The 24,302-nt window shown below is 41.8% G+C and overlaps 1 protein-coding gene across 2 annotated transcripts in view; it reads right to left on the reverse strand.

Annotated features, from left to right (window-relative positions):
* Positions 1-3,579: 3,579 nt before the first annotated feature.
* The window catches only part of Cfap57 (cilia and flagella associated protein 57), a 74,108-nt gene continuing 53,385 nt past the window's right edge, over positions 3,580-24,302 (reverse strand). For both annotated transcript variants that reach the window (XM_074080409.1, XM_074080410.1), the window contains exons 22-23: positions 18,279-18,411; positions 3,580-3,949 (exon numbers count right to left, since the gene is read on the reverse strand). In XM_074080409.1, the coding sequence (XP_073936510.1) occupies positions 3,735-3,949; positions 18,279-18,411 (348 nt within the window). In that variant the 3' untranslated portion in view covers positions 3,580-3,734. The remainder of the gene's footprint in view (positions 3,950-18,278; positions 18,412-24,302) is intronic.

Raw genomic sequence — 24,302 nt, forward strand, 5'->3', positions numbered from 1 at the left:
GGGGGATTAAATATTGGAATTCATTCAGCAAACATTTACTCTGTCACTTCTTTGGGCCAGGTATTATGCAGGTGCAGGAGATGGAGGGGTGAGCTAGGGAGGTACCATTCCTGCTATCCTGGAGGGCAGACTTGGAGAAAAAAGTGCACACAGTACAGGCAGCTACAGGGCTTCAGTGCTGCAGGCACTCCTCTTCACACCTTGGTGACTGATGGGTCCCTAAGATAGACACTTTTTGGGGTAATGGCCATCCTCTTTGCAGGGAAGAACCTCACAACCAGGATAATATCTTGTGACTCACCCCTATGGAGAGCAACAGTTGACTGACTAGAGGTGAGCCCTAGACTTGAGCTGGGTCCTACAGACTCTCATTTGGCAATTTAAGATTGAACTGGAGATTTCATTTCAGCTTGGGGGCTTCTATTGAGGAGAGGCGCTAAGGTATTTTTCTGCCAGCTGAACTGGTAGTGAAAAGCTGGTCTGCACAGAGGGGCAAGGACAAGAGAAGGAAAGGGGCTCCAGCAGTGTCCTAGGCCCTGGCTCAAGTCCTTCTTGAGGTTTTCGTGCTTCTTTGTCAAAGACAGTCCACGAGGCACCCCAGAGGCAGATAACACATTCTGCTTTTTGGCTTAAGCTGTTCAGATTTGGTTTCCATCACTTGTAGCCAAAGAAGGGCTTCCATATCTCCTCTGATTGGAATTAGAACTCCATTGTCCCAATTTTAATATATTTTTCCATGCAGTATGTGCCTAGTAAGTTCTAGTCCACACTTGTTGCCCCTGCAAATTCCACCATATGACACATATAGATGAGCAATAAATACAAATTCGGTAACACTGTGGAAAGGTCCTTCTGCTGTCTAGTGCACAACAGGATTTACTTCCTTGTAAATTTTCTGCCCAGCCTAGCTCAACTCAGAAGAGTCTGACTGTACCTCAGCTATGAGGCATGTGCAGGCTCCAGGACCTCCAACAGCCTTGGGGAACTCAAGGAGAATGAAGAATGAACCCAGTCCTGGTCCTGAGATCTCTTCTCTCACCCCTCACTCCAGATCCAGAGCAATGACTGTAAGTGCTGCTACCTGGGCACACAGATATTCCCAGACCCACCTGTATCCCTCAGGTGCCTCCTGGGAACACCAGTTGTGCATGGCTGATGGGCAATAGCTCGCCATGTTTTGTATAAGAAGCAGTGAAGAAAGGTAGAAATGCCAGACCCTGAGTGTGGGGCAGGGTCTTGGTGCTGAGAGAACAAGAAGGCAGAGGAGGCTCATCTTGGCAGTTCATGCTGTCTGGACATAATGCCAAAAATCTAGAAGAAGGGGAGGAGCCCAATGGATGTCTGAGACCCAGAGAGAGAGGAATTCTGGAGGTTCTTATGCTAGAAAGGCGCAGGAGCCCTAAAAGGCACCAGCTATCATACCAGAATTGAATGGGTCCCCAGACTTCAATGGTGGACTGCCAACAGATGAGTAAGAATAAAGCCCATGTACTGACATAGAGTCACGGGTAACTGGTGGGCCCCACAGCTGCTGCAGGAGAAGTGACTGCCAGGCCCATTCCACCAATGAGGGGTCAATCAGTCGTAGAGACCTTGTGAAGAAGGAGGTGGCTCTAGTAGGGGGAGTGCCTCCAGTCTTCCCATGGAATCCAGGTAGGCAAAATGGAGAGAGGTCTGGAATGCAACAGTCAGAGAAGCAGGGCCAGCCAGCTGTATAGAAGCACCAAAGACAGAATGCAGAGATTGTACCTCTGGCTTGAGATTCACTAGCAAGATGCTGTGTTTACCCCTGTGCACCTAAGAAAACACACTTCTGAGCTGCTGGCCAATGTGCCAAGTTTGGCTGGGGAGGGTTCTCCTTTGGCTTAGACTTCTTCCCTCCTCCTACTTTTCCTCACCAGCTGTACAGTAGCCAGGTTTAGGTTAGGTTCAGGTTAGCTCAGCTTGAGAATTTTCTGCTCCTTTTTCTTCTGGTTATACTTTCTGGGAATCATGTTCCTATAATCCGCAGCACCTGGCCTATGGTGTGTTACATGGGCACCTCTCCAGCTCAGCACATAAGAACATGGCCTCTGGAGTCCATTGGGTAGATAAGGCTGCAACCCTGGCCCTGTCTGTGTGATATGTGGCAGTTACTTTACTCTTCTTGGTTTTTGCTTCCTCATCTATAAACTGAGGTCCATCTTGTAGGTGATGTCTTAAATCAAAGATATTTTTCATTGAATGTTGATATGTCTGAGCCATAGTGAACTTCCTTCTGGTCTTCAGAGCAGCTCCAGTTTCCTCACTTTTTTCTTCTTTTCAGGTTATGCTCTGTCCCCTAAACCCCCAGCTTGGCTAACTCTCACTAATCCTTAACTCAGAAGAGTTCACTTCTCTTCCTCCCCTCTGCCATCATCTTGATACAAGCCACCAACCTTTCACACCTGGACACCTACAGCTTCCCTCTCACTGGGCCCCTTGCTTCTACTATTGGATTCCTTCAGTAAGTGCCACATAGACACTCAAGTGAACTTTAGACTCAGACATACTCTTATCCTCATGGAAACCTCCTAGCAGGAGAGGCAGACATTAAACAACTAAATGGATATATTATAGTGACAGTTATGAAGGAAAACAATATGGCAGGTGAAATTTAGATGAGGATGTGTCAAGGACTGACTTTCTGAGGAAGTGACATTTAAGCTAATATCTGAAGGAGGTGTGTAGGCAAGAGCACTTTAGGCAGAGGAAGCAGTGTGTGAAAAGATCTAGAGGCAGGGATACCCTAGCCAACTGGGGGAACTGAAAGGAGGCCAGTGTGGCAAGAGCCTGGAAAACGAAGGACAGTGGTTCACAGTAGCCTAGCATTAGCCTCTGAACTTCAGTCAATATTTTTCATGTGCCTTTAAGGCCTTGGGTAATCTGGCCCTACTGACCCATAGCCTCCTACTCCACCCCTATCTCATTTCAAGCCAGTTTCTTCTGCCAAGATAAAGTTAAGATGCTAGTTCAGAATGAAGTTGAAACCCAGAAGAGTTCAGCCACCTGGCATGATAATGCAAGGGGCTGTCACCTTTGTGGGTGATATTTCAGGATGCCTGAATCTTTTCCCACTCATAGGCTCTGGTCTCCCACTGTGTTCATTATTTTTCTCTCGTTTTTTCCCTCACCATTATACAAAACTCCTTAGAACTAGCACTATGGATGTAGATCTATGATAGAGTGCTTGCCTAGCATGTGCAAGGCCCTGAGTTTGATCCCAAGTACCAAAAAACAAAAAAAGAAAATTGTCTTACACTTATAAAGGGGAAGAAACTGCAGAGGTTTGTCTGTTCTTGACTTGGCTGGCAGAGAAGAAAGCCAGGAAGGAGGCAGCAGGTGACATATGCAAGCAGGCATCCTGGTCCTCAGGCCCAGAAAGAAAAGCAGGTGGCAGGAAGCCAGTTCCAAGTCCCACACCATCTCTGCAATCCAGGCAGCCTGGTGTCCACACAGGACAAACCACTGTGGCTTTGGATGAGCCATAGGCCCCCAATCCTCTTTCCCTGCCACACCCCACCACCTAGTTAAGCAGAAGTTGGACAAGGTTGTGGGCAAATACTTTTATTCTGACCATGTCTGCAGTTCTCAGGACAAAAGAAAGAGGTTGGTGGGGACAGTGCTGCAGGGCCTGCAGGGAGTCTGGCATGTGTCTGGCCTGGTGACAGACACAGGTGCTTCTGGTTGTGGCTGGAAACAGTTCACCAGAAGGGTCACTTGGTATGCACTTCAAAATCCACCTCTGAGTCAACAAGGGAAGGAAGCCGAATCCCACCAATGGTATGGAACCCCGGGACCTGCTCTTGTTCTTGGATCTGGTCCCTGAGGCGTTGGATTTCTAGGCGTTGCATTTCAATGATTCTGTCAGTTTCTTCTTGCTCATTCAGCCTCATGGTGGGTGCAACACTGGGCATGTCCTTGCTGACTTCTATAAGGGACAGAGCAGAGCAGGACAAATGTGGCCTATTTATTGGATTGCTATAGTCCCCTCTTCCCTCCCCAGATATTCATTGGGCATCTACATTGGGAAGACATTCAATTCCAGGTGCTGGGGGTACAGAGATAAACAAGCCACTTCACTATCTCACAGGGAAATGAAGAGTTAGTAAGTGATAAGATGAAGGCTGAGCATGACTCCAGCCCAGCCCCTCCCCAGCCCCTAGGAGCCTGTGCTGAGGCCCTGTCTGGTGGAAGCTACTTCTCTTTCTCCCATTCCCCATGCCTTGGGCATGGTGACCCTTTCCTGGGGACTATGTTGGCTTCCAAGTAACCAGTCCTCCTCCTCCTGTAAAGGTCCCCATTCCTACAGACAGATGCTTCCACTCCCAAGCTTATAAGGCCGAACTCCCACGATGTTGGCCTCCACACCATGTCAGCAACTACCCCTATGGCTTTCCCTCTCTCTTCCCCACCTAGTTTCCTGCATTGTGGGCACCTTTCACTCCAGTATGCTATTCTCTGACTCAACCTCTTACTGTCTGTACTCAAGATATGCACTCTCTGGCTGAGACCTCTTCTACATGGACAACTCCATTTTTGACCCACAAATGACTCCTAAATTCACTTCCTTTTCTGACCAGTTTAGACCCACAGTGAGTTTTTCTATTTTCTTCATAGCACCTTCAGTATTCTGGTTGCCTTGTACTTCTGTCTTGTGTACCCTGTCCACTCAAACCTGAGAGAACCTAACCCTTCAGTGTCTCTAAGACTAAATCTGACCTGCTGTGTGCTACTGGAAAAAGTAGCATATATGATTCAAACTCTTGGTCTCCAACCAACTATGGGCTTTATGTTCATAGTCGGAAAACTTTCTCATTCCCCACAGCAGTATGTTAGAGCTTTGACCTTCACTTCTCCCTCATTTTTTTTTCCAGTACTGGAGATTAAACTCAGGGCCTTATGCTTGCTAGGCAGTGTTCTACCACTTAAGGCACACACCCCAAGTCCTTTGGCTTTTGGATTGTTTTTCAGATCGGGTCTTGTACTTTTGTCTAGGCTGGCCTTGGAAGGTGATCCTCCTATCATACTCTCCCAAGTAGCTGGGATTACAGACATGTACCACCATGACCAGCCCATCTCTCTCTCACTCTTAACAAATGGCAATACCACTTGTCTCTAGCTCCCTGAAACTGTATCCAACTCCCTGATCCAGTCAAATGTCTCTCAGTGGAAGATGGGGAGGGAGGTGTCCTTCTTTCCCACTGCCAACTCTTCCCTATACATCTGGAGGAAAAACTAGAAAAGAACAGATGTTGAAGGACAAGAAGAGATGGTTACAAAGAGGATATGGTCCCCAGTGGCCAGTGGGCAGCCTTGCTTTGGGCCTCTAATTGGTCTAATAGGGCTGGCATTTAAAGAACACACAGCTTATTGCATCCTTCTTGCTTATCCTTCTCAGGAGCAGCCTGGATCCTTCTCTCTCTGCCTTCACTCCTTGACTCTTCTCATTTTCTGCAGTCTCTAGGCTTATGATCTTTCACTATTATCTGCCTCCCCACTCAGGATTTGACCTTTCATCAGTCCTCTGCTACTGGTTGCTCTTGGTAACCATCCCCTCAGTCAATGGGGCCCTGGAGAGCAGGGACTCTGGGGAAGGTACAGCACATCCAGGCCTATCTGCACATCTACCTCCTTGGGCCTGCATTGCTCACCTGTTCCTTACTTCTGCTCCCTCAGCTATTTCCTCTCTCTCATTGTTACCAGCATAGTCTCTGAACTAAGCTATGTGCTCTCTCTCATTGGCCTTTACAAACTGCTACCCACCCAGTCACCATCTTGCTTCCCAGGGCAACCTAACCTGTGTGTGAAGCCACCGTCTGAGAGGGACTCAGGGGAGTAAGCCTGAAAAGGTCCTCGTACTTGGATTTCTTCTCTCTGCCCTGCCACCAGCAGGACTGGCCATACCAGCATCTCTTTGCTCTTAGCGCTTCTCCAGATGTTACAAGGATCTTGATGCAGACTGCAACTTTAAGGCCCTCCAGACCCCTCAATCATTTGGTGAAGTCAGTGGACCTCAGAGGCTGGGCACTGGGATGTGCTGCACTGGCAGAATCTTTCCATGCATGCAAAGGAAGGGTATCAAACACTGCAGGGCCACAGCGCAGCTCGGGGTGTGTGAAGCTAGCTGCAGGCTGGTGGCTGACCTCCTGGGCAGTCATCTGGCCCAGACCCCACCACCCCACAAATATTGCCAGAGATGCAGCTCTGCCTTCTGGGAAGCCAGCTAATAGAAGATGGTTCAGTGGATACAATATTGGGATTCTGCTTTGCTTCCTGGTCTGTCTCCCATTCTGGTCTGTGAGCATCTCAAGGGCCCAGGCCATGCTTTTCCTCCATTTCTACCTTCACTCCTGTAATTTTCTTCCCATTCCCTTTGACAGTGACCTGCCTGCTCATTATGCTGTGGTTCAGTCTTACAAGATGGACCCTCTTTAATGGGCCTTCTTCCATGTCTATGCCTGTGTAACCTCCTCTGTCATCCTTCGGTGGCTGTGCGAAGCCAGTTCTCTCCACGCAGTCCATTCTCGCCTCTCTCCTCCTATGCCTAGTCCCATAGTGTACTCTTGTTCTGCCCTGAACCTGCCATCTTCCAGCCCTGGTCAGTCTCCCTCTCTGTAGCATGATCACCGGCTTTCCTCAATAAAGTCTGGGTTTATGATATTATTATTATTATTATTATTATTATTATTTTGGTGGTGCTGGGGATCAAACCTACAACCTCATGGGCATGCTAGGCAAGTGCTCTACCACCGAGCACTCCCAGTCCAAATTCTGACTTTAAATGATGGAAAGTAAGAATGTGGTCACTAATACATCTGGATTCATTTCTATATTTTTTGGTACTTTTGTATTTTTTTTTTTTCAAATTTTGGACATTTCCCCTTACTGCTTTGGAAAGCTTTCTCTCCCTCCCTCCCTCCCTTCCTTCCTTTATTCCTTCCCACTAGATACTCTAAAAGTTTAACATTCATATTTAATATAAGAATTCAAAGTAAATCAATTATGGTTGCCCTGTAATAAAACAGTATAAGACTTAGAATGCCTTAGCACCAGGCCCTTTTGGATCATATTCTAATGTCCAGTATTTTAGTTTTATTTTGATATTTTAATCCAAAATTTAACCATTGTTTTATATAGTTAACGGCTGTTTAGATTCTACATATTTGCCTCCTTCTTGTATTCAGGCTTTTCTCTGGAATCATTTTTCTTCCTGATCTAAACTCTTTAAAAATTCCTTCAAGGAGGTTTTGTTGGTGATAAAATTCAGTTTTTGTTTATCAGAAAATTTGTTTTCTTTTGGTCGCATTTTAAGAAGATGATTTCACTGGTGATGTAACTTGGGGGACAATTGGAAGCCTTCAGCACTTTGAAGATACTATATCATTATTTCTGGCTTTCACTCTTCTTACTGGAAAGTCAGATGCCAATGGATTGTAAGCAATCTGTCTCTTGTCTCTGGCTGCTTTTAGTATCTTGTCTTTGTGTTTTGCAGGTTAGATGCATATTTCTTTTTAATTATCCTTTTTGGGAGCCACTAGGATTCCTAAATCTGATGACTGGCATCTTCCACCAATTCTGAAAACCTCTCAGCTATTCCTTATGGTAATGTTGCCTTTTCTCATTCTTTCTCAAACTCCAATTAGACATAAATTGGATTATTCTATTTCAGCTTCAGTCTTCTAGTATATCTTTGTCCCCCTGGGCTGCAATCTTGTTACTTTCTTCTGTCTTTCAGTTTACAGATTCGCCCTTCAGATGTGTCTAATATATTGTTCAATTTGTCCACTGAATTTCTAATTATAATTATAGTTTTCATTCTTAACGTGTATTTTTATTTCTCAAATGTGTCTATACAGTTTTGGGAGACGCTTTTTTTTTTAAACTTTTTCAAATTCCTCTTTCATTTCTTTAAACATCTTAAATTCTTATTTTAATAATCCACTATTCAAGGTCTTTGCTGATTTTATTCTGTAGCTTGATGTTTTGGGTGGTTTTCTTCACTCATGGTGATTTAATTCCTCATGCATCTAGTATGTGTATGTGTGTGTGTGTGTGTGTGTGTGTGTGTGTTTGGTTGTGAGCTCATGTTCCTTGGAACTTTATTTATGGGAATTCAATGAAGTCTCTGTTTAAAATGTATTCTTCCAGACAGAATTTGTTTCTGCTTCTGCTTGGAACTTAGAGTCCTACCAATATGGGATCTTTTAAACTAAATTTTCAACTAGGTTTGATTTGAGCCACAAATCGAGCATGAATTTTGGACTTAAATCTGACCAAGTATGGGATTTTGGTTAGGAATTCTTGGGGACAGACCTTTTCTCAGATTTTTTTTTCTTTTCTTCACCCACAGTCAAACCTGACACAGAAACTTACGTCACCCATCTTCCTTTGTTAAAAGGTAGATTCCCCTCTAGCTCACCTTTAGTTTCCTAATTCATTCTATATTGCTTTGACCTTTTCTTTTCAAAAGACATGCCTGCAATGGGAAACTGGAAGGCAAGCATACTTTTCCTAATGACATGTTTTCTTAAGTTAGTAATAATTACTTTTTAAAATTACATGTGACCATAATTCAGATTCAATTAATCCTTTATGGTTTACTACAAACAATAGTAATCGCCTATCCTATTCTACTCCATTTCTCAAACCTCAAAGGCAACAATTTCAATTAGTTTTGTTTATTCTTTTGATATCCACTTCCACACTTTTCTTTGATTAATGTGCTTCCATTGCTTCTTTCTCTTTGTTAGGCATTACCCTTGTCTTCTCACTATGAAAGATGAGGATTTTGCTCTTCTTCATCACCCTCCCTGTCCCATGCCTACTTCCTATCCTTTCATCTCCCCAGTTCTGAGTGGATTAATAGAATTCACATTACTATGATTTCTGTAACCACTGGTGACAGCTGAGCTGTGTAGTATATAATGGTTCGTTTTCCTTTTCCATACAATAACTTACTTCCCCTGGAGTTAATAATTTTTTTATTTGCCTAATTATATATGTATTTATTGCTAATTCAATCTCAACCCTTCAGGAGTTGTGTAAACATTCTCTCATTATTTAGACACTCTATCAATTTCATCTTTGCCAAGTGCCTTCTCACTTACCAACCTGGACTGGGTGCTCTTTAGTTCTGGGGCACTCGTTCTGTCTGGGGATTTTCTTCCACCACCATTTTTAGGGGTTCCTTTGCATCTTTCTGGGTGTCTTGTTTCTGGAATCCTATGTCTCCTTTCTTGTTTTACTCACCCCCTTCTTTTTTTGGTGAGGATCATCCACTAGTAGCTTTCTGAGAAAGCAAGCCTAGGAAGTAAACTTACCGACATCCTTGTATATCTGAAAGTGTCTTAATTCCCCTCTCTCCCTTGATTGTTTGGCTGGGTTCCAAATGACTTTCCTTTGGAAGATTAAAGGCATTGCTCTTCTAGCTTCCAGCTATTGTTGAGAAGTCCAGTGCAACTGGGATTTTTTTGTTGTTTGACAGTTTAATACCAAAAGACTAAATGAAGAAATCATTTTTCCCATGGTAACACATGGATGATACACTCATAATTTAAATTAAAAAAAACCTAAAAGATTCTGGTAAAATATATGCATAATTCTGACCTTGAATATCCTTCAAAGGCCCAAGTGTTGAAGGCTTGGTCTCCAGCCTGTGGCACTATTACAAGGTGATGCAACCTTTAGGAGGTGAGGCCTAGTGGAAGGAAGTTAGGTTACTGGGTGTGTGTCTTTGAAGGATATATTGGGATATTGGCCTTTTCCCCCATGTCCTCTTATTATGACATAATATGCTGACACAGGCCCAAAGCAATAGGGCCAAGTGACCAAGGACTGAAAATCTCTGAAACTGTGAATCAAAATAACTTTTTCTCCTTTTAAGTTGATTATCTCAGGTACTTTGTTATAGCAATGGAAAACTGACAAACACAATACACACAACATAAAATGTTGTCACTTTAAGTGTATAGTTCTGTGGGCTTTAAGTACATCCACAATATTGTATAACCATTATTGACATCCACCTCCAGAATCTTTTCGTCGTAGGCAGCTATAACTCTACACCCATTAAATACTATCTCTGCACTCCTCTCGACTCCCCAGTTCTGGCAACCATCATTCTACTTTCTGTTTCTATAAATTTGGCTACTCCAGGAGCCTCAGTTAAGTGGAATTACATAATATTTGTCTTTTTGTGACTGTCTTCTTTCTCCTAGCAGAATGTCTTCAAGATTTATCCATGTGGTAGCATGTGTCGAATCTCCTTCTTTTAAAAGGCTGAATAATATTCCACCACATATACATATCACATTCTGTTTATCCATCTATTCTTCAACAGACGCTTGGGTTACTTCTACCTTTTCGCAGTTGTGAATGATGCTGCTATGAACATGGTGTGCATGTGTATCTTTGAGTCCCCAGCTTTAAATTTTTTTAATATATACCTAGAAGTGGCATTGCTAGATCATATGACAATTCTATTTTTTTTTGAGATACTACCACACTGTTTTCTAGAATGGTAACACCATTTTACATCTCTACTAGTAGTACACAAAAGGGTTCCAATTTCTCTACATCCTTGCCTACATTTGCTATTTTCTGTTTTTTTTTTTTAAAGTTTATATATAATAGCCATCTTAATGGATAGAAGCAGTATCTCATTGTGGTTTTGATTTACATTTTCCTACTGACTAATGATGTCGAGCATATATACTAATTGGCTGTTTATATATTTTCTTTGGAGAAATGTCTATTCAACTTTAGTTGTTATTGAGTTCTTTATATATTGTGGATGTTAGTCCTTTATCATGTATATGATTTGCAAATATTTTTCTCCCATTTGGCTTCTGAATTGCTTTGAGACTCTAGATCACTTTGCAACTATTGACATCTTAACAATAGTAAGACTTCCCATCGATGAACACCAAAGCTGTTCCATTTATTGTTGTTTTCTTTAATTTCTTCAGCAATGTTTTGCAGTTTTCAGTCTTTTGCTCCCTTGTTAGGTTTATTCCTTAGTATTTTATTCTTTTTGATGCTGTTGAAAATGGAATTGATTTCTTAATTTCCTTGTCAGTTATTCACTGGTAGAGTGTAAAAGTGCAATTGTTTTTTTCTTTTGTGTGTGTGTGTGTGTGTGTGTGTGTGTGTGTGTGTGTGTACTGATTTTGTATTCTGTAATTCTTCATTTTAAATCCTTTATGAAACCTCTTCTGACTCTTTGGAAGTCTGGAGGATTTTTTCTTTGTACTCTGGTGTTTTGAGGTTTCATAATGATAGACTTCTTGTGGGTCCACTTTGAACAATTATATTGGATGTCAGGTGATCTAACAGCTGGTTTCAAACTTGTGATCCTCTTGCCTCTGTCTCCTGAGTGCTGAGATTACAGGCATGAATCACCACGCCCGGCTTCCAACAGCTGCTTAAACAGATTTTTCCTTCTGTTTTCAGCCCCCACCTTAACCTCCACTTTCAGACATACCTGTTCCTGATAATTCCCAAGACTTTTGAGGGTTTTGTGGTATTTATTAGGTTTTTAATAAGTTCTCCATTTTTGGCTTAGAATTTAGGTTTCTTGGGTCTATGAGGTCAGTTACCATTCACCCATCCATTTTCCAGCTTTTGTTTGTTTGCTTGAGACAGGGTCTCACTATGTAATCCAGGCTGGCCTCAAACTCACCATCCTCCTGCCTCTGTTTCCTTAGTGCTGGGATTATAGGTGTGAAGCACCATACCCATCAATTTCCCAGATTTCAGAATTTTGTGTCTTTTGTTTCCTTTTGTATTCTCTTTGTCGTTATCGCTTATTTATGCCATTTTATTTGGCTTTCAATTCACCATCTTTAGTCAACAGTTCTAGTGAAATGGTTTTAGTAGCTAAAAAACAATCAGGTGCATCTACCATACCTGTTAATTGTCATGTGTATGAAAACTTACAAATGCTGCTAGAACTAAAATAGTGGTAGGGTGATGACCTCTTTTATTCAGATAAGGGATTCTAAACACCAACTGATCTGGCCAAGTCCTTGAACACCTTGAGAATGTGTATTTTGACTTGTCTTGGTGGGCCCATGTTCAAAATCAGAGGCCAGATGTTTTCATGATAAACGCAGACACTTGGCAATACTCACCTTCAATTCTTACAAATAAATGCTCCTTGAGTAAAACTGTATGACACAGGATGTGTTTGGTTTGCTTCAAAAAAATCCATGGTAGGTGTGTTAAATAACTGTATGTGTGTGGGGGGCTGATACTCATGAGGCAAGAATGACAGTAGTTGATGTTTACTGAAGTTGGGAAAGGATTTATGGGAATTCACTAGATTTGCTCTCAATCTTTGTATGTCTGGAAATTCCCTTATTAGTAATATGAAGAACGCGGTTATATCATATAGCATACTAAGGAAGTCCCAATTGAGTATTTTGTAGGATACTCTGGCATATATATACATATATCTATATCTATATCTATATCTATCTATCTATCTATCTATATATATATATAAATGCATATGTAAAATTATATATATTATAAATTATATAAATTTCATATACATTTATTATATATAATTATATTTATAATATAATATAATATAAATTATATCTATTTTTATATATAATAAAAATATAATTTATATATAAATTATATATTATATTATAAATATAATTATATATATATAATTTTTTGTTGGGACTTTGGTTTGAACTAAGGGCTTTGCAGATGCAAAGCAGGTACTCTACCGCTTGAGGCATGCCTCCAGTCCTACTCTGGTATATTTGAAATACTTTTTAAGAGAAGTTTTGTGTTAGGCCTGGTGGTGCAGCCTGTAATCCCAGCACTTGGGAGGCAGAGGTAGGAGGATCATGAGTTTGAGGCCAGCTTAGAGTACATAGTGAGACTTTGTCTCAAAAAAGCAAAACAAAACAAAACAAGAAAAAAGAGAGAGATGGAGACATAGATAGATAGATGATAGAGAAAGAGAGAAGTTTTGCAATTGTTCACAGGCATATGTGTGCTTTTACCCCCAAGAGATGGTTTCAGCTCTGAGAAGTCATGTATCTCAGTCTTTTTTTAAGAGTAAATTAATTGCACGGGGGGTTTCATTGTGATATTTCCAAGGATGCATACACTATAATTTAATAAAATTCACCCCCTCATTGCAATTGTACTCTCTTAACCTCATTCCCTCCTCCCCACCTTTTAAAAACAGTATTTAGGTGGGGGGAGGTGGCCTAAATAATGTATATACATGTAAGGAAATGTAAAAATGATGAAATAAAACAAATTGAAAAAAAAGAGAGAAAAAATAAAAACAGTATTTGGTGGGTTTCATTATGCCATTTTCATACACACACACACACACACACACACACACACTGTGCTCCCATGTTTGCTGCCCTGCACACTCTCCTCTCCTCTCCTCCTCCACCCCCTCCTGATCTCCTCCACCACACAGTCCCTTTTTATGCTCATGTTCCATTATTATTATCTTCATTTTAGGTCTAGATTGCACATATGAGTGAAAACATGTGATATTTGGCTTTTTGAGTTTGGTTTATCTCACAAAATGATGATATCCAGTTCCATCCATTTTTCTGCTAATGACAATTTCTTTCTTCTTTACGACTGACTACTACTCCATTGTGTATATACAACACATTTTCTTTGTCCATCCATTGGTTGTTAGGCACTAAAGGCTGATTCCATAGCTTGGCAATTGTGAATAGTGCCGCAATAAACATGGGTGTGTAGGTGTTTCTATTGCATGTTGACTTATATTCCTTTAAATAAATGCCCAGGAGTGGTATAGCAGGGTCATAGGTAATTTTCTATTTTTTAGTCTTTTGAGGAACCCCCATATTGATTTCCACAGTGGTTGCACCAATTTACATTTCCACCAACAATGTATAAGGGTCCCCCCACCCCCCGCCCACTGCATCCTTACAGCATTTGCTGTTGTGTGTTCTTTTTTTTTCTTTTATTTATATGTGCATACAATGTTTGGGTCATTTCTCCCCCCTTCCCCCTGCCCACTCCCTCCCCGCCCCCCGCTCCCCCCCCTCTCCTCCCCACCCCCTCACTACCAGGCAGAAACTATTTTGCCCTTATCTCTAATTTTGTCGAAGAGAGACTATAAGCAATAATAGGAAGGAACAAGGGTTTTTGGTAGTTGAGATAAGGATAGCTATCCAGGGAGTTGACTCACATTAATTTCCTGTGCATGTGTATTACCTTCTAAGTTAATTCTTCTCGAACTAATCTTTTCTCTAGTTCCTGGTCCTCTTCTCCTATTGGCCTCAGTTGCTTTAAAGTATCTGCATTAGTTTCTCTGTGTTGAGGGCAACAAATGCTATCTAGTTTTTTGGGTGTTTTACCTATCCTCATACCTTCCTTGTGTGTTCTCGCTTTATCATGTGATCAAAGTCCAATCCCCTTGTTGTGTTTGCCCTTGATCTAATGTCCACATATGAGGGAGAACATATGATTTTGGTCTTCTGAGCCTGGCTAACCTCACTCAGAATGATGTTCTCCAATTGCATCCATTTACCAGCGAATGATAACATTTCGTTCTTCTTCACGGCTGCATAAAATTCCATTGTGTATGGATACCACATTTTCTTAATCCATTCGTCAGTAGTGGGGCACCTTGGCTGTTTCCATAACTTGGCTATTGTGAATAGTGCTGCAATAAACATGGGTGTGCAGGTGCCTCTGGAGTAACCTGTGTCACATTCTTTTGGGTATATCCCCAAGAGTGATATTGCTGGATCATATGGTAGATCAATGTTTAGATTTTTAAGTAGCTTCCAAATTTTTTTCCAGAGTGGTTGTACTAGTTTACATTCCCACCAGCAGTTTAAGAGGGTTCCTTCCCACCCCCACATCCTCGCCAACACCTGTTGTTGGTGGTGTTGCTAATGATGGCTATTTTAACAAGGGTGAGGTGGAATCTTAGTGTGGTTTTAATTTGCATTTCCTATTGTGTGTTCTTGATGACAGCCATTCTGACTGGGGCAAGATGGAATCTCATGGTCATTTTCATTAGCATTTCCTTTATAGCTAAGGAAGTTGAACATTTCTTCATGTAGTTACCGGCCACTGTATTTTTTATTGGGAGAACTATCTGTTCAACTAATTTTCCCCTTCATTAATTGAATCATTTGTTCTTTTGGTGTTTAATATTTGAGCTCTTATATATTTTGGATATTAACCCTTTGTCCAGTGAATAGCTGGCAAAGACTTTCTCCCATTCTGCAGGATGTCTCTTCATTTTGGCTATTGTTTCCTTTGATGTGCAAAAACTTTTTAATTTGATGCAGTTCATTTGATAATTCTGCTCTTATTTCCTGGACAACTGGAAAACAGTTGCCCATGCCTCTGGGCAACTTTTGGGCCTCTTCAAGTGTTTTTCCCTAGCAGTTTCAAAGTTTCTTGTCTTACATTCAGTTTTTTGATACATTTTGAATTGATTTTTGTACAGAGTGAGAGACAGAAGTTTAGTTTTAGTCTCTGACGTGTGGACATCCAGTTTTTCCAACATCATTTGATGAAGAGGCTGTTTTTCTCCAATGTATGTTCCTTTGTCAAATATCAGATGGCTATAGTTGTGAGGGTTTAATTTTGGCTCTTCTATTCTATGTGTCTGTTTTTGTGCCAGTACCATGCTGTTTTTGTTGCTATGACTCTGTAGTATAGTTTGAAGTCAGATATTATGATAGCTCTAGCATTGCTGTTTTTGTTCAGGATTGCTATCTGGGGTCTTTTATGCTTCCATATGAATTTTAAAATTGATTTTTCTATTTCTATGAAGAATGACCTTGGAATTTTTATGGGAATTGCACTGAAATTTCAGACTGCTTCCAGTAGCATAGCCATTTTCACAATATTAATTCTGTCAAACCATGAACATGGAAGGTCTTTCCATCTTCGTAGTGTCTTCTTCAATTTCTTCAGTATTTTATAGTTTTCATTGTAGAGGTCTTTCACCTTCTTAGGTAAGTTTATTCCTAGTTTTTATTTTTTTGAGGCTATTGTGAATGGGGTTTTTTTCTTGGTTTCTTTCCAGTTTATTCATTGTTAATACATAAAAAGCAACAGATTTTTATATGTTGATTTTGTATCCTGGTACTTTGCTGAAAGTGTTTATCAGCTCTAGGAGTTTTTTGGTAGAGTATTAAGGGTCATTTAAGTATTGGATCATATCATCTGCAAATAGGGGCAATTTGACTTCTTCCTTTCCTATTTGTATCCTTTTTATTTACTTATGTTGTCATATTGTTCTGGCAATAAGCACTATATTGAATAAGAGTAGAGAGAGTAGACACTCTTGTCTCATTCCTAACTTTAGAGAAAAGGGTTTCAGTACTTCCCCATTTAGTATATTGGCTATAGTTTTTTATAGAATTTTTATCTTGAACAGATGTCAAAATTTGTCAAAGGCCTTTTCTGCATCTATTGAGATGATTATGTGGTTTTTTGTTGAAATAGTTTGAGGAGCACTGGTGTTCGTTCTTCTTTAAAGGCCTGGTGGGATTTGGCAGTGAATCCGTCTGGTCTAAGGCTTTAATTTTATTGCTTGTTATAGACCTGTTTAAGTCATTTATGTCCTCTTGGTTCAATTTTATCATATACATTTAGAGCATTATCCACTTCTCTTAGAATTTCCAGTTTGTTAGAACATAAGTTTTTGAAGTATTTGATAATTATTCTCTGAATTTCATTGGAATGTGTTTTGATATCCTCCTTTTCATCTCAAATTTATTAATTTGGGTCTTTTCCCTACTTCTTTTGGTAAGTTTGGCTAAGGGTTTATCAATTTTTTTTTATCTTTTTGTTTCATTGATTTTGGGGGGGCATTACAGGGGTTTGAACTCAGGGCCTTGCGCTTTCTAGGCAGGCACTTTACCACTTGAACTATACCCTCCAATTCTCTTTGTTTCAGTTATTTTTCAGATACACCTTGCATTTTTGCACTGGGTGGCCTTGGACAGCGATCCTTTTACCTATGCCACCTGCCTAGTTAGGATCACAGGCTTGTTACCAGTATGCTCAGCTTATTTTGTTGAGATGGGGTCTCACTAACTTTTTGCCCAGGCTGGTTTTGAAACATGACTCTCCTGATCTCTTCCTCCCAAGTTACTAGAATTATAGATAGGAGCTACTGCACCCTGCCTAAATATAAATTTGCTAATATTTAAATTAGAAATTGTTTAAGATTCCATAAGAAGTTGCAAAAATAGTACAGAGACTTCCTGTATACTTCTCAGCCACCTTTTCGTAGTGATAGTGTCTTATATAACCATAGCACATGGGATAGCTGACATTTGAAAGGCTCATTCATAGCTATGGGGTGTTTCAGTTTATCAAGTCTCTAAGCTTTCCTCCTGAATATAAGTCACCAGAAAACAAAAATACTTAAACCACACTGGCTTACTTTTCATAGGCATGGTTTACATTTTTGCTTTTGATTGATTGTCCAGATAAGTAGATATCAGGGTATATTCTTTTATTGCCTGAAAGCCTGTAGAGACTGTCCACTGTCATTCAGTATTCCTTTCGTAAAGATTCATGTGATAAGTTTCTTGTAGAATTTAGTGCCAGGAGAAAGTTGTTTCTCTGGGGGGCGGGGGGCGCGGGAACCCTTCCTTTTGCCATACAATGAGAACTATTTACACTATCCCATTTCTTTATTTCCTTTTTTGCCTTGGCTGTCAGAAACTCAGATGCACTTGAAGATATAATTGTAGTAACTAACTCATTGAACATTTCTTATGTAATTTCCCCCCTCCCTTTAAATAGTTTCTCATCTCTTTGTCTTCATTTTAATTGTACAGGTCCACAATCCCTTACTTCATAATTTTAAAATGCAAAAAGATTTAAAAATAGAATGCTTTTTTAAATTCATGAAGCTTACTGTGAATATTCATATGTCACTGCTGAATACTAATGTGTTTGATTTCAGGGCACTGCCCCAGCCCTTCTGGGGATGTTACATAATAGATAGAATGCTCTTTCCAAAATCTGAGGTTCTGAATTCTGAATTGTAGCTAACCCTAAGGATTTAAGGCAGGGGACTGTGGACCTGTGAGTGTCTGAATATGGGAAGGTCCTCACAAATCTTTTGGAGAGCAGACACATGGCATAGAGAGGCTCCCAAAAGGCCATGGACAGATATGACCTGACACATGAGGAAGCCAAAGCCTGTCCATTGGTTCTTAGATCCCAGTGCCCATCTCCCTGGCCACCACTGACATTACCTGTCTCTGGGGCTTCTTGTGGTCGGATTTTCTTGGACAGTTTCAGAGCTGACTCAAGGTCATAGACTTGAGAGCGGGTAAACTTCAGTTCTCTGCGGAGCTCATTAATTTCCTTGATCAGAGAGACATTTTCCTTCAGGAAAAAAAAGGAAAGAGAGTGAGTATGGCTGGATGAGTGATCGCTGGACACAGGACATGACCTCCCAGGGTTGAGGAGATGGGAAAGGGCTGAGCTGAGTCTGGATAACTCTCTGGAGCCTCCACTGGGCACAGTCTTTACCCTGATCATTACTCAGTCTCTCAGGGTGCCAACTCACCTTCAGAGGGACTCAGCACCGTTCCCATCCACCCAAGGTGTTTTTTTTTCTTTTTCTTTTTTTCTGTGATGGTACTAGGGATTGAATCCAAGGCTTCACACTTGCTAGATAAGCTTTCTACCACTTGAGATACACCTCCAGTCCCTCCTTTAAAAAAATATTTTTGGGATATGTTCTCATTAATTTTGCCCAGGTTGGCCTTAAACTCTTGATCCTCCTGTTTCTACCTCCCATGTAACTGGGATTACAGATGTGTACCAACGCACTTGGCTTTTTCAAACATCATCTATGCTTTTTCAAACATTAATAACAATGCTTTCTTAAGCACTTTCAATATGACTTTAATGTATTTAAGCATCATAGTACCCCTATGGCTAGCCAATTACAATCACTTTTTTTGAAGTTAGAAATAGAACTCAGAGCCTCGTGCATACAAAGTGCATGTTCTACCTCTGAACTATGCCCCCAGGCCCTACAATCACAGTTTTACAGGAGAGGAAACCGAGGAACAGAACCAGGATTTTAGCCCCAACAGTTTGAGAGCTCTTAAATACTCTGTTGCCCTTTATTCATTTTTTTCATTCATTCATTGAACCTACATTTATAGGGTATCCACTGAGTGCCTGGGATGCAGACAGAAATAAGACATGGTTCCTATGCTCCGCACTATGCTATCTAGTGAGCAACACAGAAAAGTAAATAGATAACTAATATCTGCTACATCTATTGAAAATCCATTTCTCCTTTGTGTTTGACAACTTTCCATCCATCCTATAAATAGGTACTGAGTATGCATCATATGCCATCCACTATCCTGGGTTATCTAGATCCTGGGTTATCTAGAAAGTGAGATCTGGCCCCTGCCCTTGAGTTTACAGTTTAGTAGGCATATGGGTACACATTAGCATGATGCAACCTTGCTGAGATGGAGGAGTGGGGCCCTGAGGAAAGGCACTTAACCCTGCCTGAATGACAGGTGGATTCCCAGGAACTGACTCCAGGGCTGAAGCTTAAAGGAATTACCAAGTGGAGGGCAAAGAGTGTCCCGACAATTGGAACAAAAGGAGCCAGGCACAGAAGTATGACACAGCTGGTGTCGGGGGAGACCTACAGCAGTTCTGCATCACTAGAATGCAAGGGGAGAAGAGGGGAGTAGAGAGGAGCAGGAATGAAGTTTGCTGGAGGCGATTTGCTAGGGTGCAGCACACTTGGACCTAGCAGTCTCCTGTCTCCTTTTCCCACACTTCTAATCTTTGCCTTCTATTTCACACTTGGCACCAGGGAGGATTCTCCATTCCTATGGGCCCAGATTGACTGGCCACTGGTCCTAGAGCCCACAGTCTCAATATTTAGCTGTCTACCATGAACTCTTCCATATGGCTGCAAATAAACCAACCATGCATCTTGTTAAATGAAGCTATGGACTCAGTAGGTCTTGAGTGAGCACTGAGATTCTGCATTTCTAACCAGTTCCCAAGGGAGGCTGCTGCTGCTTGTCTGCAGGTCAAATCTACCTAAGATGGACCTGCTTCAAGAACAAACTGGGTCTCTATTTGGGGTGTTATCTCAGGAGTAGTTTGAGACTGGATGATCTCAAGCACTGTTCTTACTGAGCTCTGATAGCCCTTCTCTGCTATGAGGATGTACCTATATGTTCAGAAGAAGTAGGGGCTGTTGGGGACACCCCAAAGATTCTTTCCCTCCAGAGACTCTTCATCTAAGCACAGATCTAGAGCTTTAGCAATTCATTATATCACTTAATTTCAGGATTCCTCACTTTAAAAAACTCCTGTCCTGGATGAGATGCCCAATGCTCACTGCCCATCTCTGGTTCTCCAGGCTAGGATCTGTGCCTGTTTTTCAATGAGGAGTAGGTTTTTTCCATCAAATGCTTTACCCTTTAACCACTGTAGGACTTGATGACGAGTCACCCACATTTCTAGATGACATCCAGTAAAATTCTCTGCTAGTCTCCTCCCCTGGAACTTCCTCAGGCCAATTTTACACATGAAATGATACGTTTGATACATACTTATTGGGTGCTAAGACCTTGGGCTCTGCCTTGCATGTAAGAGGTGCTCAATTAATACTTGTAGGATGGATAAGCAAATGAACAACAGGTTGAAATAAGATGAGAGTCTTACTAATAGGAACATTACAAACAAGGGGTAAGGGCAAATAGAGGAGACCAGAACTGAAGGGAGGGTTTTAGGAGAGCCACAAGGAATGGGCACACCTGCTGCTTTGGGAATTTTCTGTGCTTGGTCTTAGTTGGCTTTGCTTAGCTTCACTTCTTCTGCCTCATACAATAAAGAACAATAATCAGAAGGAAGACTAGAAAAGGAAAGTACCATTTTTGAGTCCTCTCATCTTTGGTTACTTCCTCTTTTTGGTCACCTCCATCCATTTTGTCACTGAATCCTATTGATCTTGTGTCTGAGCTTGATCTGTGTTCATACTTTGCTGTGACATGTAAGAAGCTCTCAGCCTCTTTCCCCTCTACTATTGTAATGGTCCTAGTTTCCTCCCACCCTTTCTACCAGCTACAATCCTGTGATTGGGATTTCTGGCTCCAGGTACCTTTTGGTGTGAATGCCTGTTTCTTTGTATTTATTTATTTACTTATTGTGTGTGTGTGTGTGTGTGTGTGTGTGTGTGTGTGTGTGTGTGAGTGTATGTGTGTGTATTTTCGAATGACTGTTTCTTACCCTATTGCCAGCTTTTGACACCTCCATGATGGCCCATTACCCAAAATGGGTCCCCAGGGCATGACTGGATCCTTATTAGAGTAGGATTGAGTCCATGACTCAATGTAACCCAACTACTTTCTTCTGTTTGTTCATTCATTCATTCATCTGCCAACCTCCCCACACCAGTAACCTATGAACAGTTTCTAAAAGCTTACTATGCACTGGTTCTTGTGCTAGACACAGGAGGTTCCTCTTGGCTCTAATGCAGAAAGATGTTAAGAGAACCAGAAGCAGGGGACCAACCCAGTATGAAGCAGACTTCCAGGGGAGGCAGAGGATAGAGAAGATTGTCTAAGCCTGAAGCCAAGAGGGAACAAGCAGAATGTAAGACACTATAAGCCTGATGATAAAAATAATAACTGCAAGTGTTGGCTGGATCCCAGCAATGTAGCAAACATTTCACATAAATCACCTCATTCATAACTTATGGGTAGGTATTGTCAGAATCATTTTGTATAAGGAAACAAGGTGTATAAATGGTAGAACTCTGTTTTGAGGTAGAGCTGTGTCTACCTCAAGGGTGCCCTGTTCCACCATGACCATTGCCTTCCATACTTGACTTTCTCACCTCCCATTTATATCACCTCTCTTCCAATACCTTACGTAGTATGATGGCCAAGAACAGCCCCCAATAAGTATAAGCTGAGCTCCACAAAAAATGTTTTCCAGGGTGGCCTATGTACTGAGGCATCCAGAGGTCATATTGGGGTCAACCATATGTGCCTTTGTGAATTAAAAGTGTGAACTCAACAGCCTTGCTGACCCTTCTCTTCCTTTTTTCCCCCAGTCAGGATGGCCTATAAAAGCCCCTTCAATGCTCCAGACCCCCACCCAGCTACTCAGCTGCAGGGAGACTCTGACCTGGGGTTTATCAAGTAGCAAGTCTGAAGAATTTGAGAGACTGACTGGGGGATACCGAAATCTCTTTATATAGTGATTTCTAAACAAAGGGACCAGAGCTGCCTTAGGCCTGATACTCTGACAGGACTTCCAGGAAGGAGAATGATGGAGGGGGTAAATTTAACTAAGATATATTGTAAGCACATATGTAAATATCACAATGTATCCCCCTGTACAACTATTAGATGATAATAATTAAAAGGGGGGGAAACCCTTCACAAAAACCCCTTTCAGCCCCCCAGGTTAGGCAGAGAAGGGAAGGGAATGCCTGTAGCATCCCCTACTGGCTGCCTTGGGTCAATGTCTTTAAGAGCAGGCAGTGCCTCACAGCAGGAAGAAAGTAGGCCACAGATGCTTTCTGTGAACTTGGAAGCCTTGCATCTGTTAGTGGGATTTGTCTAATGGCACAAATGATCCTTCCTGGAATCCTCTCCTCTTTTCCTTCCTCCTGTGATTAACCTGGCATTTCAATTTGTCATTTGTACTCTGAAATGCCTTTGACATCACAGCTTTCCCCTCCTCCAAACCCTTCTTATTTACTTTTAGCATGACAGTCACCTCCCAATGGCTTTCCCTGCTTCCTTCTCCACCAACTGGTACCAACTGAGTTTATCTTTTTAAAACTAACATCCCCGCCTACCTAAGAAGCCCCAGATGGCATCTGTGTTCATGGTAAACTTTCTTAGCAAGGGGTGGAAGGCCCTTTTCAACACGACTCTAGGCTATGTTCCATTCCTGCAAACCCTTCTCTCTGCTCCCATGCTCTTCAATAAACTAAGGCATATCGACTCATGGGTCTACAAACCCTGCCCCCACCAAAACCATTTACTCTGCTTTTTCTCATGCTGTTCCCTCTGCTTGGAAGGCTTTTCCCCCAGCTGGTCTTAAGACTTCCCTCTACTCACCCTGAACCCAAACTCAAATGTACTTTCCCTCAAAAACCTTCCATGAGCCCCAAGACATACTTACGCCATGAGCCCACTGTACTGGAGACACTTATATCTGGTTCAAGTTCCCTTTAAGGCACTCCTCAGGGGTAGGAGCACTCTTACACTCATCTTGGCATCCTCTGACACAGAGCTCGTTGTGTAAGAAGCTCTCAAAAAAATGTGAACTGAATGAACACAATGTGTGTTCTAGATGTTTGTATTTCATAGAAGCTCTTATTTCCATATCTGCAAGGGTGCTAAGGAATGGAGTAGGGAGGCCACGAGTTCCTATCTGATATACAAATGAGACAGTGGCCTCATTTTCTCAATTATTTTCTAATGAGTTGCTCTCAGATACCATGTCTGCCTCAGCTTTCCTCAGCCATTTTGGAGTGAAGACCTGGGGCCCTAGTCTTGGGCTCTTGACCAACATGTGCTGAGGCAGCAGGATCCCCTGGCCACTATCTGGGGGTCTGGAATCAGTTGTGTTGTCCCTTCTCCCACCCAGGTCACAGGTACAGGTACCCCTGGCCCATGCTGTGATGGGCTTCTAGGCTCTCCCACTGGATTTCCACCATGGTTTTTGAATAAGTTCTCTGTGGGGATGAAAGGAAGGGAAATGGCATCTTTGAGCCAGTGCCTCATGCTTCACATTAGACATCTTGTTTAATCTTCACAGTAGCCACTGAGATTAGTGTCTTTCTTCCCCATGTTACAGATAATCAGGGCCATTAAAGATGTTACCTACAATCTTATGATCAAAGAGCGATGTAACCAGGTCTATAGAGTGACAGCGCCCACTTGCTTCCATACTCTAGGGGAACATGGTTCCAAGCCCATGTTTTTGCCTGCACAGGCTCTGCCACCTGTCTTGGCTCTGGCCCAGTCCCCCTTCTTCAACTTCAAGATCAAAGAAGGCCATTTTTAGCATCTAGGATAGCAGTTTAAAAGTTTTCCTTTAAACAATCTTCCTAACTTTTTGCAAGGCAAATCTTACTTGGAGCCCTGCTATAATCAGCAAGGAGTCTCTCTGGCAGGGGTGGTGGGGGTAGGGCATGGGGATTCAGAGCTCTACTCGGTGCCCCTTCTTGCTCCCTGAGTCACTTCTCTGGATTCACAGGAATGCAC

Source organism: Castor canadensis, chromosome 7, assembly GCF_047511655.1.
Source record: "Castor canadensis chromosome 7, mCasCan1.hap1v2, whole genome shotgun sequence".
Taxonomy (NCBI): Eukaryota; Metazoa; Chordata; class Mammalia; order Rodentia; family Castoridae; genus Castor; species Castor canadensis.